Source organism: Lycorma delicatula, chromosome 2, assembly GCF_047948215.1.
Source record: "Lycorma delicatula isolate Av1 chromosome 2, ASM4794821v1, whole genome shotgun sequence".
NCBI classification, from domain to species: domain Eukaryota; kingdom Metazoa; phylum Arthropoda; class Insecta; order Hemiptera; family Fulgoridae; genus Lycorma; species Lycorma delicatula.
The window spans coordinates 233,061,335-233,076,677 of NC_134456.1; the positions used below are offsets into that span (position 1 = coordinate 233,061,335).

Genomic DNA, 15,343 nt, shown 5'->3' on the forward strand with positions numbered 1-15,343 from the left:
TAGTAATATTCAAAATTAACAATATTCACTTGATCAAATTTGTTGTGCCAAATATTTCACTGAACCTTTTTCCCTGAGCTTTCCGCATCTAAACTGAATGGGAAATTGTTGCATTTCCATAAATCCACCAAAGTCCACTTCACTAATAAAAATTTTTTAAAGTTGATCTTCACTGCAGTTGTGGTGTAATGACTACTACATCTTGTTCAGAATTTTAGGAGTTTAAAGCTAGAACCTATCTTGATGGATTTAATATTTTTCATATTTATGGTAATAAAAACAAATAATTTCATTGATTTTCTTTTTTTCAAAAAATGTTTTATTAAAGTGTAAAAATGAAATAAAATTTTATTACAATAAAATTATGCTTATAGAATAAATAAATAAATAAATAAATACAATGTATAAATTATTATTTAATTATTAAATTTATATACCATAATACGATTATCTTAGATTAAATATCACATTAAATCCTTTCTTAGATTTTAATGTGGTTGTCATTATTACATCAATTTTATCTACGGTACTATGTTCAGGCCCTGGTTGTATATTATATCGTCGCAAAAGTGTAGATAAAACAGTCTTCATTTGTAACATACCATATTTTTGTCCTATACAATTTCTTAAACCTGCTGAAAATGGCATATATCAATATGGATGTCTTGTTCGACAATTTTCTGGAAGAAAATTATCCGGGTTAAATTTACCAGGATCTTTCCAGTGATCTGGATCACGATGTGTTTCATATATAAATATACCTATATCAGTACCTGAAACAACAAGAATGAAACATTACTTGGATTGTTTTTATTAACACTGTGTTGAACACAGTGGTTTTTACCAAATTGTAATACCTTTTTTTTACACCTTTGTACATCTTTAACTAAGAGCTTTCAAAGCTGAAAATTTGAATACTTAACAAAAATATTAATTAGTTATGAATCAAATTAAAATGTAAATAAATAAAAGAAAAAAATATTTTGTCTAGAAATAGAAAATGTGCTCTATAACTAAATTTTAATGTACCTGTTGAAGTTTCAAGGCCAGAAGAGATATGTAGATTTGATGCATATTTCACCTGCTAATGAATTATAAAATGTGAAACTTACAAAAATCTAAATAATTGAAACCTTTAAGAGCTATATATTTATTTTATGAACAATTGGAAAAAAAACATTTCCCCAAAAGAATTGATATCCTTTTGATTTTCAACATAGAGAAAGTGGAAAAACAGATTGCAAAAGAAATAATGAAGTAAATGAATATTTAATACGTTTTAATTTTGAATATGGATGAAAGTTCATCCATATACTCCAGCGAGTTCATTCTATTATTTTTATGTTCCTAAATATATATATCCTAAATACAATTATTTGAAGAGAAAAGTTCAAATGCATAAATTCCAACAGTAATAGAAAGGTAGGAATTAATAAAAGTATTTATTGATTTAAATATCCATACATAGGCATGGATCATGTTAGAAGTTTAATAACGTTTTACTGGATAAATCGATTTTGTTAAAATTTGGTTCAGAGATTCGTGTATATGGGGTAATTTTCTGGTATAATTTTGGAAGCAGAAGAAGAATTATAGCAAAAAAATAGTTCAATTTGATTTTTATAAGTAGGAGTAAATTTTAAAGGTTCATAGAATTACTTGTATATTATTTTCACTTTATTGGGATCATAACTCTGGAGATATGCTGCAAGAAGGAAAGTACAGTAATCAGTCAATAAATGTGGATTAGGTTTTTTCTGCTTCTCTTGACATTTCATGACCCAAAAAATAAAAAAATAAAAAAAAAAAATGTTGGGGATAATGTATATATGTAAGCGTGTTAACATTTTTGAAGTTCAATAACTTTTAACTGGATAAACTGATTTTGATGAAATTTGGTACAGAGATTAGTGTATATGGGATAATTTGTTGATACAATTTTGGGGACAATATCTGCAGGGGAATAAATACTTTTTTAGGGTCAATTGTATCAACATTTTGCAAACATAACCCCACTTTATATTAAGCTCAGTAGTGCGTGCTTATCTTACTGTTCTTTAAAAAAATTTGCCCCAAAATTCCTCCTTCCCCAAAATATAAAAAAAGCTATCTTTTTATTTACATTTTTTTAACAACTTCCTAGACATAGTAGTAGTAGTGCAAGTGACCCAAAAAAATACTTTGAGGACAATATTTGAGGCAGGGCAGTCTATAAAATTTTTAAAATATTGATTTCCTGAAATTTAAAATGTTTCTTGATTTGTTTAAACTTTTCATATTATTAAAACTTTAATTAATAAACTTTTAGTAATAATATTACAATAAAATTTCATTGTAATTCACCCCTACCCATAAAAAAGAGATCTTAGGTAACGTAATATTATACAATTAGAAGTTATACTGTTGTGTCAAAGTTATAATTGTAACTATGTTTTGATTTATATAATTTGCTGCACAGGGGAATGATAAGCCTAATTTTTTTGTCAATTATCATTTTACTTGATATCTTCAGACTGGATTAATTTATATTTATGAAATTTTGAATGATGATTTCTGAATGTCATTGATGTTATTCAGTTGTGGTAGCAATTGCTCAAGGTAGTGGGGAGATAAAGTAACCATCTGTCTCGTATCAAAGAATTTTACTCAAAGAGTAGAATTATTTTTTTATTTATAATTTTGTACTACCTACTTATCTTATTTACTAATTAATTAATTTACTTACTAGCTTACTTACCTTAATGTTCCATTTAACCATCCTTCTATGAAGTAGTCTATCAAAAGCAAAGACATCAGTAGCCAAAGTTGTGTAATTTTCCTGGCTTTAACAGGAAAATCTCTTTCATGGCTTTTACAAATAAATAACAAGATGCGTAAAATTTTATGGTATTATTTATTGCAAATTAAAATTATTTTTTCTAATATGTTTCAATCTTTTATTAACTTCAGCTCAAGAGAGCCAGTATTTTTTTAAAGCGCAACTTTATAATAGTAAACATTAATATTTTATATGATAAGTGTAAAACTGGCAGAATGAATGTATATAATCTATACAAAGTAAGATGAAATACTCAGCATATTTAAACATTGCATTTTTGTAAACTCCAAACGAAACATCCATTATGAACTGAGCAAAAAAATTATTATGATAGTATGGAGAAGTGAGTTAAAGAGACTTTTTTAATAAAATCAATTATACTAAGTCATAATTAATTAAATTTTTTAAATTACTTTATTTGATCATTCATTCATAATGTACCCTACTGAATACTTGTTAATGGAGTTAATGGTCATTCTCGTGCAATTCAATGTATTTTTAAAACTTAGTTTTCTTGTTTACTGTGTATAAATTTATTTCAGTCACATATTTTATTTATAATAGAAAGAAAGATTCATGAAAATCTTAACATTTTTATTCATAAAAGGTTGTATTGCCTTATAATCCCTATTAAAGAATATACTGTTAGATTTCATTATCAAATTCCTCATTCTATTGAAAAATACCATAGAAAGTATAGTTCCTCCTTAAAATATTATAGAAAGTAAAAATACTGCTTGTTCTAATGCAGATAATTGTATCAAATTTAACCCTATGGTAATTACAGTAAACTGTTATACAGTATGCTTTTGCATTAATGGTTTGATGTAATGATAATTATGAGACAGCTAGCAAGTAACGTTGGGTGTTTCATTTACATTTCATTCTTAAATGGAAATATTATGTAAATGCTACTTATATGATCAAAATATTAATCAATAAGTTGGAGGCAACAGGATTTTTACTAATAGAAAGTCATCAGGAGGATGGTTTTTAAATTATAGAATTTTTATTTTATTTTTATTATTTTTTTATTTTTATTTATATATTTTTTGTTCAAATATGAGTCAGGTTTGATTTGTAAGAAGTATTTGTCTGTAAGTAGTTAATGTAAAATATTCTCACTCAAAGAAACTTACATGTTCCTAAGCTAACATGCTTACTTGCTATACACCTGTAAATTACATAAGTTGAGTTACAACTTGTGCAATTATTTTAATAACAATAATTAATCAATTATAAGTTAGTTCAGTTATTATTTGAATATGTATATTTAGTTTATAAAAAGTCAATGCCAGTCCATTTCATTTTTTAAATTCTTAAATAAAACTTAGATTTTATTGTTATTATTATTTTAATTTAAATATTCTATGATAAAAAAAAGTAAAATTTACCTTTAGGAACTACAAAATCGCCCACTTTTACGTCCTCTTCTAATTGTCTACCAATAGCTGGTAATGCTGGAAATAATCTCATAGTCTCTTTTATAACCCGTTCTAAATATTCTAATTTATTAAGATCATATAGGCCTGGTTCTGTATACTTATCATTACCAAATATATAATTTAGCTCTTCATGAACCTGTTCAAAAAAGAACAATGAAAAATTAAAAAGTTTTTAATAATTTAGTCATTAATCCTAACTAAATATTTTACTAGATATAGAAGAATTTTATTTAATGGGCAAAGGCTAATACTAATTACGTATTAGCCTTTGCCCATAAAGAATCTTATTGTATAAGATTCTTTTCTCTAAAGAAAAAATTGATTAGAAAAATACTAAATGATTTATTAAGATGTGCGCTGATTGATTAGAAGGCTCTTCAAGAAAGTATATTTTCAAAGAAAAGGTAGAATGATAGAATAGTTGCTAGGACATTATAACATGAAACTATAGATGCATGACAGGGGAGGTAAAACAATAAACTTGTTAGTAAGTTTATCAGTCACATAACTCCATTAATTATTTTAGAGATAACTTAAAAAGTAGATGGTCATAGAGGATTTTTTAACACATTTGTTCCCATGAAAAATCACTGGTTAGGAAAAATAAGAATTATTTATAATATTTCATGTAGGCTGAGAGGGTACATACTGTGTTATTTTTTATTTGACCACTAGAAGAGGATTTGCAGAGAAAATAATGCTTGTATCAGCGTGCGAGAGAATCTTCGGAAATATAGGTAATATTTAGTATTAGGAAAACAAGAAAGAATTTTACATCTTTTTGTACATCATATGATGAAATGTAGTCAGGAGGTATATAATAAACTGATGCTTTTTTGTAGAATTCTCCAGGTTTATAGATAGTTAGGGTAGTTAATTAGAAACAGGTTCTGGTGTTAACTTTAATGATCGGGAAGTAATGGATTTTTTTTTTATTTTTGTTGTTGCAGATATACGAGGTTTATAAATAAACTAATGAGTATGGTTCAGGAAAAAATTTTTATTTACAGTCCAATTATACATCGACTCTAACACCTTTGAAATAGTTCCCTTGGGAAGCCACGCAATGCTTCAAATGGTTTCCCCATTCTTCACAGCAGTGTTGGAACTCAGAAACTGGAATATCATTCAGATGTTCAGTTACATTTTTTTAATGTTTTCTACTGTTCGAAAATGGTGTCCTTTGGTGTTTTTTTTAAGTCGCAGGGACTCAAGTCAGGTGAATAAGGTGGTTGAGGAACTACAGTAATGTTTTTCTTTGCCAAAAAATTATTAATTGTGAGTGCAGTGTGACAAGGTTCATTGTCGGGATGCAGCATCCAGTTTGGTGGCTGTTCTCATGCAGGCAACTTTTTTCCGCAGTCTTTCAAGAATTTCTCAGTAAACATATTGATTTACAGTCTGTCCTGTAGGCAAAAACTCCTTATGGACAATGTCATTACTGTCAAAGAAACAAATTAGCATGGTTTTGATTTTTGATTTGCTCAGTTTTGCTTTTTTAGGATGTGGGGAGTTTGAAGTGTGCCACTCCTTGCTGTGGCATTTTGTTTCTGGGTCGTACTCAAACATACAAGATTCATCTTCAGTAATAACATTAGTTTTAGAAAATCAGGATTAGTTCAATTCATCCAAAAAGATCACGGCACACTCCCACATTGTTGTTTTTCTGTTCAACATTGAGGTTTTTTGGGACCAATTTTGCACAAACTTTTTTCATATCCAATTCATTTGTAAAAATTTGATGGACAGTGGTATGGTTCAAATTCAATTGTTCTGCAATTATGCTGACAGTTAATCGCTGGTCTTACCATATCAAGTCAAGATTATCAAGCCATATCATATCAAGATTTGTTCAACATTGTCATCACTTTTTGACATTAATGGTCTTCCAGAGCGTGGATCGTTCGCAACTGATTCCTGGCCATTTGAACACACGTTTTAAACCACGTTGAAAATTGGGCTCATGACAGAGCATCATCTCCATACGCCATTTTCAGTAGCGTTCTCACAGAGTTTAACACAAAACTTGATTGCACAATATTGTATATAATTAATATCACTCATTTTTGTAATGCACAACAAAAACCTGTTTCACAAAAAGTTTGTTTACTCTCATGTGGTAACAATAGACTAAAAATATTAATACTGAATATAAATCAGCTGTTCATATAATTGTATGTTTACTTTGGCTGCCAAAAAAACTAGTCTCATTACTTTATTTACAGAATTTGTAAGTTGGTAATCTTATTAATATTTTCATTGATCCATTTCTGTTCTTCTTGGCTTAAAGGAATGTTCTTAATGGCTTAAGGGAATGTTTGGTAAGGCTATGGCTTATTTCTATTTTATTTTATTTTTAGTCTACATGTAATGTATGAACAACATAAATATTGCTTGGAAAAAATATTACCTGCAGTATATATGATGGATAAACCTGGTTTTTTTGTACCATTGATTATATTATAATTGTATTATCATTAATCAATTAATTTGTTATTGATAAATAAATCTATGTAGTGCTTTCTGCAACTTATTTTTGTTACATTAATTAAAATTAAAAAAAAAATCATATCTATGAAGTTGTTAAAATTCAACACTAATGATGCCTTTATTTTTTTCTGGAGGTTACACCATAATCAAAACCATAATTTCAAAATAAACATAAAAAATTAAAATGTAAAAGAAAATAGTGTTTCTTTTTATTTAGATGATTTAAAATTGAGCATATTGATCCACAGAAATTATTATTTTTATCACTATAAATGACAAAAGCAGTCTTAATTAAAATAAAATTTCTTAACTGTTTATATTTAAATTATTAAAATAATACATACCAATTCTTGTACATCTGGATGCATGGCGATTAATAAAAGTGCAAAACTCAATTCAGTAGCTGTAGTTTCTTGGCCACCAATTATAATAGTCATTGTTTCATCTCGCAATTCATTATCAGTCATTCCATTACCTAACATCAAATCTAAGAATGCCAATTTACCACCATCTTCTGTAAACGATAAAGAAAGTTTTACTTAATTACAATCTTTAAAATATCTTTTAATGAAAGGCTTACAATTTATTGTTAAGAAGAATCCTGAATAAATTATCCTGAACATAAGCAGTACCTTGGTCGATTGTCTTCTTTGTCTACTTCTTTCCTGATGAAAGATAGTATATATTGTTAAGACCTCAAACATAATAAGATGTAAATTTTGTTTCTACATAATTGTAGATCTCTATTGAGATTATCTATTGGATAAGTTTTTCACAGTTGTTCCAGTGTTTTTCAGTTGTCAGTTTTTGTCTAGTACAAAGAAAGAAAATTCAGTCATAAAAAAAGAGAAAAAAAACCATCTCTCATATAAGATTTTGAAAATTTTATTTACTTGAAGTTTTCTTCGTAAAATTTTATTTTTTGATAAAATGCCTCCTATACAAGAAACATATAAAAAACTTATGCAAGAGAACTAGAAATCTGTTTAAACTTTCTGTAATTCTTATGGAAAACAGAAATAAACAACAAAATTGCATACAGGCTAATAATACTTTAATTTAAAAAAAAAATTAATTACACTGGTCAACATAAAATTTGGAACCGAACAGGGAGTTCTATATAATAATTTGTATGCTGAATCTGAATATCTATTTTGAAACAAACCATCACGTAACATTCTTAAGTTACAAAACACCTTAAATTTATTTATTCCATTATTCTTGGAACGAACAATACAAATAAGTTAGAATCTCTGTATGTTTGCTCACATCTGATTTATATTGCAATGCATGCTGTAGAACCGTATTTGATACATAACAGTTGAATGCTGTCATTTCATGCCAAGCCAGACATGTATAGAAAAGTCAGAGAGTCAGATAATGAGCAATTCAACATGATGAAATTTTCTTCATGTTGTAGCTCTTGGTATGACTAGATACTAGGTATACTCTTGGTATTCTTTAATTGTGGTAGTGGTTTTATCATACATATATATATATATATTACAAAGATTGTTTCTAACAATCAACAAAATTGTTTATAAGTAATGCTATAGATGTAGTGAAAGATTTTTATGACAGAACAAATTTTGGTATTATTTTATTGAACATCAAGATTTGTTAAGTTGTGTGTGTGTGTGTATGTGTGTTTGTGTTTTATTGCACTCCATGGGAAACAATTTTATGAAGAATTTTGAGTAATTAAGTATTAACAAATTAAAACTTAATTATTTTTATAATTAAGTATTTTTGTAGTATTTCAGTTTACTTTCTTTCATTAAAACATTTTGAATTTTACAATAAATAAAAATCGGTTTTGTAAAAATTCTCCAAATATTTTTTGTTACTTTTGCGGAGAATTCGCCACCAAAAGTTAATAAAAACCACTATCAAATCTGCTGAAAACTGTTTACAGACATTATTTTGACTGTCCCTTGGGAGACCGAGATAAATCCTGGGGTCCACATATAGCATGTATCAAGTGCTACATTAAACTAACACAGTGGTTAAAAGGAAAAAAGAGCATTTGCGTTTTGGCATACCTATGATTTGGTGACAGCTTACTAACAATTATGATGACTGCTATTTTTGCTTAACAAATAATAAAAGCAGTATTGCATACCCAAATGTTCGTTCAGCTATAAGATCAGTACTTCATGGTGTTGATTTACTGATTCCGATTGCTCCAACTTCTTGGAAAGAAATTTCTGATTTCCCAGAAGGCTCAACCAATGAATCCTCTAGTTCAATAGATATTAATTACATTCCAGAAGAATCAAATACCTAACCTCACCTCATCACACAAGCAGAACTGAGCGACCTAATTCGTGACTTGTATTTGTTGAAACAACATACAAAATTCCTAGTTCATGTCCTAAAGAATGGAATTTATTAAACAACAAAACTAAAATTTTAGTATATAGAAATCGAAACAAAAATTTACTGAAATACTTTAGAAGAGATAGTTTAATTTGTTCCTGCCATGACGTTAGGGAGATGTCTGAATTGGACATTGAATATGTTGTTCATGATTGGCGTTTGTGCATAGATTCATCAGAAAGAAGCTTACGGGCACTATTATTGCATAGCTTGAATAAGTTTTCTTCTATACCGGTAGCACATGCTGCAGGAACGAAAGAAACATAGAGAAGTATGTCAAAAATTTTAAAAGCTACTAAGTATGATGATCATGGCAAATCATTGCTGATCTGAAAGTGATAGGGCTTCTTCTTGGTCCCCAGAGCGGCTTTACAAAATATATGTGTGTGGAATAGTTGGGCTACAGATAAACATTATTCAGTTAAAGACTGGCCAAAAAGAAATTAGTTTATCCCAGGAATGGAAAATATTGTCAATATTCCCCTTGTCAAAACAGATTGTATTATTTTACCACCTCTACACATAAAAGTAGGCCTGATGAATTTTGTATAAACATTAGATAAAGATGGAGGTGACTTTAAAAATTTAAGTGAGGTTTTTTCACAATTAAGTGAAGCCAGATCAAAAGAGGAAATATTCATCGGGCCACAAATAAGAAAATTAATTCGTGAAAATATATTTGACAACAAACTGAATCCTCAAGAAGTGGCAGCATAGAAATCATTCAAAAATGTTGTTACTGATTTTCTTGAAAACAAAAAATCATGATCAGCTTATAAATGAACTCTTAGTGAACTACAAAAACTTAGGCTGCAGAATGTCATTGAAATTCATTTTTTACATTCTCATTTGGAGTTTTTCCTTTAAACTTGTGTGACATCAGCGACGAACAAGGAGAAAGGTTCCACCAAGATATATTGCAGATGGAACGTTATCATGGCAGATGGGATGAATCTATAATGAGTGACTGCTGCTGAATGATAAAAAGAGAAGACTTCACTGAAGACAAATGGAAAATAAGAAAAAAGGAATTAAGATAAACATAAATGCCTGCAAAATAAAAGTAGGAATTTTAATTGTAATTATTATTATTTTTGTATTCTATTATTTAAGAAGTTTCTCAATAATTTAAAGGGTTATAACTAAAAATCTGAGGGTGATGAAAAAAATTGATTTCATTTTAAGATTCAGCATAAAAAATACATTTTAATTCATCTACTTTTATCTCAGTTCCAACTTATTTATTTCTTTTTCTGATGACCTGTGTTGTCTGTGTATATGTAAATTTCATATGTCTGTATGAAATTTTCTCAGTAAATCATTGTCTTTTATCCCAGATTTCTCAAAAACTACTAAAAATATAGTTGTGGGACCTATGTTTTTCTTCTATTTTTTAGGTTAGATTTCCTATAAAATCACTGAATTTATCCCTTAATTTGGGTCCCAAGAATACAATCTGGCTTAATTTTACCAAGGGTGCAGAAATCAGGACGAAATCTTAGCCTCGTTAACAAAGGATTTCTAGACCCATGTTTATATAAATATTCTTCTTTGTTTTCACTAGTAGAAAATGTCCTTATAGTTTGTTACATTGTTCATAAATCACCTTTTTCTTTTTCTTTTTTCTGTTTAGCCTTCGAAATCACTGTACGGTATTACTTCAGAGGATGAATGAGGATTATGTAAATGAATTGTAGTCTTGTACAGTCTTAGGCTGATGTGTGGTTAATTGAAACCCAACCACCAAAAAAATACCAGTATCTACAATCTAGTATTCAAATCTATATAAAAGTAATTGCCTTTACTAGGATTTGAACCTAGAAAAGAACTCTCAACTTCGAAATCAGTTGATTGGCGATGATGAGTTCACCACTAGGCAACCCGGTGTAAAATAAATTATACACTATACAGTAAATGTTTGTACAAATAATATAATTGTTGAGCTTTTTAAATATTAAACATTTAGTTTTAATCAAAAGGTTTTTCTACATAGAACTCTACTTCGATTTTAGATCTGATGTAGCATTATTGTCAGTGTCTATATTTGGTTCTATTACAATAAAAATAGCACATTAATCACTCTTGTGTTGATTTTAAATTCATATTATCATCTTAGAATCCATGATATCAACACTTTATTTCTAATTTCACAGGTAAGAGCTTACAGTAGGTCTAGATTTACACTGTGTTGTTGATGTCATTTCTAAGAAATCTCATCAATTAATAATTTTGTGAAAATTTGCTAATAATGTTGGCATAGTATAAGTTTACAATTTATATATTGTCAAAATATTATCTAATCTTCATCCTGGAAAAATTGAAAATTATAAATAATTGAAACTGGTTGTTCATACAATAAAATGTACTCCCATCATGCAATGTCAATTTTCCAGTAACATTTAAAAATTTAAAATTCCAGATCAGTTTTTAACAAAGGTTTTTCAATTTTACTTCTGACAATTTTAGACAATAAAATTATGAAGGAGAAACCATTACTTACCTAATTTTTTATAATACTCATCCTTGCTCATTTCCCATTCTTCATGTTTTTCTTTTATAACTTTTTCTGTGAACTGTAGAGTCGATTTAACTGCTTCATCATGAACTTTTTTTATATTACTTAGTGAAAATAATATTGGTATTTGTAACCATATTTGTACCATTCTTTGTTGCCAAACCTTAAACAAAAAAGTTTTTAAAATCTATTTCTTTAACATTATTACTAAGAGTAGATGACACAAGGGAGATATTAAAAGTAGATTAGCGAAAGAAAGATCCTCCAAGAAAAATAGACGTTTTACTAGTATTAAATTTAGATTTAGAATTTCTTAAAAATATTTTTTAAGTGTATCCTTTATGGTAGTAGAACATGGATGATAATTAATTTAGAAATGAAAAGAATAGATAGGTGGTTTCTGAAGTATGGGTTACAAGCGTACAAGAAAAATTAGATTGGTTGATCAGGAATAATTTCTCTATAACCCAGTAGGCTATTGTCATTAATACACCACTTTCAGGATATCAAATATTTTTAAATTGAATAGTTTTTTATTACTTCTATGTATATTATTTATTAGATTTTACAATTACACTTAATGAAAAAAACTTAATATTCTTTAAAAGAAGTAAAGTACTTCTTGATGCTTGTAATTTGTGAAACTGTCAAATAGCTGAAATGATATGTGAATGTTCTAAATATCAGCAGAATAAATTTGTTTATATATTGGTAGCTCAATATTCTATATTGTTGTGTCATATTCATTCTTAAACCTAATTTCAGAGAAAATGAAGTGATTGTATTAACATATTTTAATTATAAAGAGAACCTATGTAATAACATATCCTGAACTCATTGTGAAAAAAAATTAAATCTTGCTTAGCAAACTACATAGTTATAATTAAATTTATATAAAAATTAAACATTTTTATAAATGGGAATTAAAATTAAAATAAAATTTAAAATTATTATGTTCATAACAGTTGATTGTCAATAGTTAAAATAAGTCAACGTTAAAAGAAAACATCTTGTCAGTAAGATGTTTACAACTGTTATGTATTGATTACATTTATAAAAATTTATATGCACAACTATAAAATTCATAATTTATCAGTAATCCCTGATGATGGAGGAATAATCCGAAAGCGCTTGGATAGTTGATACTCACAATTGTTGGTAAGTGGATTCTCTATTTTTATATAAATTGTATAATACTAACAGTGCCAGATGTTAAGATAATTGGACCTTATAATTAAATGTTTATAAAGATTATAGTTTTTATATTCATCCCCACTAGTGTGATTAAGATTAAATTTACACGCAGAACATTCCAAATCAGGTTGCTCTGGATTGACAAATGTAAATTTCATAAATGTAGTCATCCATCAATCTTTATTACTGTTAGAAACAGCAGGTATCTGATGATGAATGTGTACAGTTTGGAAGTTGTTCTGGTTTCACTGAGGTTATAAAAAGATATCAGTCATTGAATTCACATCCTTTTTATATTTTCAGACATATGTGGTAATTGTAGAATAGTCTTCTGCAATTCTCTTTGCACATAATGGATTTTATTAACATGCTCTCTTTTGATTTTAACGTCTCTATTTTGACATATAATTCAATCAATACTCCGTTTGTTGTTAGGAGATGTATAATTAATAATATGCAGCAACCTTTTTACCTCTAAAAATGTACAGTCTTTAAATACCATATTTGATCTCCTAGAAACAATCTTAAACATTCTTGGAGATGTCTGGTCTAAGGACATTATGGTTTTGAATATATCTTAAGATTAAGGAACAATTTTGATTTAGATTCTGTATTTGTAGTATTAGGAGCACAGTGATAAATAAAAAGGATTCAATCATTTTTATAAAGTACCTTTGTAATTATTAACATGGCTGCAGTATTTTTTTTATGCATATAATTTTTGTGAGTTACAAGTCCCCATTGTCTGGTATTCACTTTTCCACAGGTGCATTATAAGGCACCTGCATCTTGTAAGCATTTTCCTCTTTTAATGCTAACTGTCAGTCACTGATAGAACTATTTGTAAATTTTATATTCAAATGGTGTGGTACCAATCACTCAGCAGCAATACAAATTTAATCCTTCTAATGTCGAAATTTAATCTTTAAAATTACTCATTGAGTAAATCCTGTCCTGTGGACTGGGATCCCTAGCTGTGAGCATTGGTTGTATTTCCAGGTTAAGGGAACAGGTATCAGTATGATGGTTTGCTGAGATTAAGGGGCAACCCGAATAAGCAGTAACAGGCAGCAAGGCCTGAATAAAGCTGCCTGAATAATTAGCAAGGTCTGAAGTGGTGTGGTGAGATACTGTCAAGAAAGAGGGACAGTGCACTTAAAAAATGCAACTAAGCCAAAAACAATCTTGTGAAATGGTGAGTATCAACTACCAGTAAATAATTTGACTCATCCCTCATGTGTGGCGGCAGAATAACGGCTGTGGGCCATAAAATAGCTTCCAGCAGCTTAAAAATGGCTTTGAAACAAAGCGACCTCTTTGTAAGAACAGCTTATGGAAAGTTTGATTAGGAAACAACCACGGTTAGGGCGTTCCCCTGAGGCAATGTGTAGTACTTGGACTTCCAGGGGTGCTATGAGAAATAGGTTACTAGGAAAAATGAAAGATGGGAAACAGCACAGGAAAGGTAACGAGTTAAAGATTGGAATACAAATGTGGGACATTAACTGGGAAGATAGAGGAAGTAATAGACATAGTGATTACTTAAGGTTTGGATATCCTAGGTTGAGTGAGACAAAATGGCATGGAATGGGGAATAAAAAAAAAGCAGATACTATAAATTGGCGTGGAATGGAGGTAAAGAGTGTAAAAATGGAGTAGGAATTATCCTATAAAAGGAGTGGTATAACAGACTAAAGATGTGGAATATGTAAATGATAGAATAATTAAATTAAGCTTTCCTATCAGAGGAGAGGTTAGAGAATTTATCCAACTCTATGGTCCTCAACAGGGAAATAAAGAGAATGATCAAGAAAAATTTCTGGAGGTTGTAGAAGGTTTAATAAGAAAGAATAAGGTATGAGATATGAATGCACAGATTGGTAAGAAGAGGATAGGAATGGAGGAGTTAGTTGGTTCATATGGTTAGAGAAAAAGGAATGAGGAAGGAAATATGTTACATGACTGTCAAAGGAACGAACTTGTAGAAAAGACATGGTTCAGAAAGCAAATGTGAAAGTAAACAAGGTATGGTTGGGATGATCGTTGGGAAGTCATTAATTGACTAATTCCTGATAAAATAGGATGAAAGAGAGAATTAATGGATATAGAGGCTGCCCTGGGAGAAGCATTTGATGTTAAACACAGGTAGTGAAAGTGAGAGTAAGAGGGTTTGTGAGTAATTTTAAGAAAAATACAAAACATATTATTCTAAGGAGTGAGGTAGGAGAAATGGAGAAGGAATAGAAACAGTTTAAAAATACCATGTGGTAAAATGTGCTACAGAACATTACAAATTGCACAGGGAAAGATGGAGATGTTTTGTAAGATACAAAACAGAGAGGGAAAAGAAAAGGGTGTTTCTAGAATGAAAGGTGATGTGATAGCCTAAAGAAACAAAATGTGTCAAGAAGAAAAGAGGAATTGAAAAAGGATAATAAAGGAAGATAAGGAGAGGTGTTGGAGAGAGTTTGTAAATGATTTAGAAGAGAATGTTGGTAGTAG

At 29.0% G+C, this 15,343-nt stretch overlaps 1 protein-coding gene across 1 annotated transcript in view; it reads right to left on the reverse strand.

The window, feature by feature from the left end:
• Positions 1-512: 512 nt before the first annotated feature.
• LOC142319749 (cytochrome P450 4C1-like) overlaps positions 513-15,343 on the reverse strand; it is a 32,998-nt gene continuing 18,167 nt past the window's right edge. Inside the window, exons 3-6 of the mRNA XM_075357373.1 lie at positions 11,633-11,810; positions 7,098-7,267; positions 4,213-4,399; positions 513-773 (exon numbers count right to left, since the gene is read on the reverse strand). Of these exons, the coding sequence (XP_075213488.1) occupies positions 652-773; positions 4,213-4,399; positions 7,098-7,267; positions 11,633-11,810 (657 nt within the window). The 3' untranslated portion in view covers positions 513-651. The remainder of the gene's footprint in view (positions 774-4,212; positions 4,400-7,097; positions 7,268-11,632; positions 11,811-15,343) is intronic.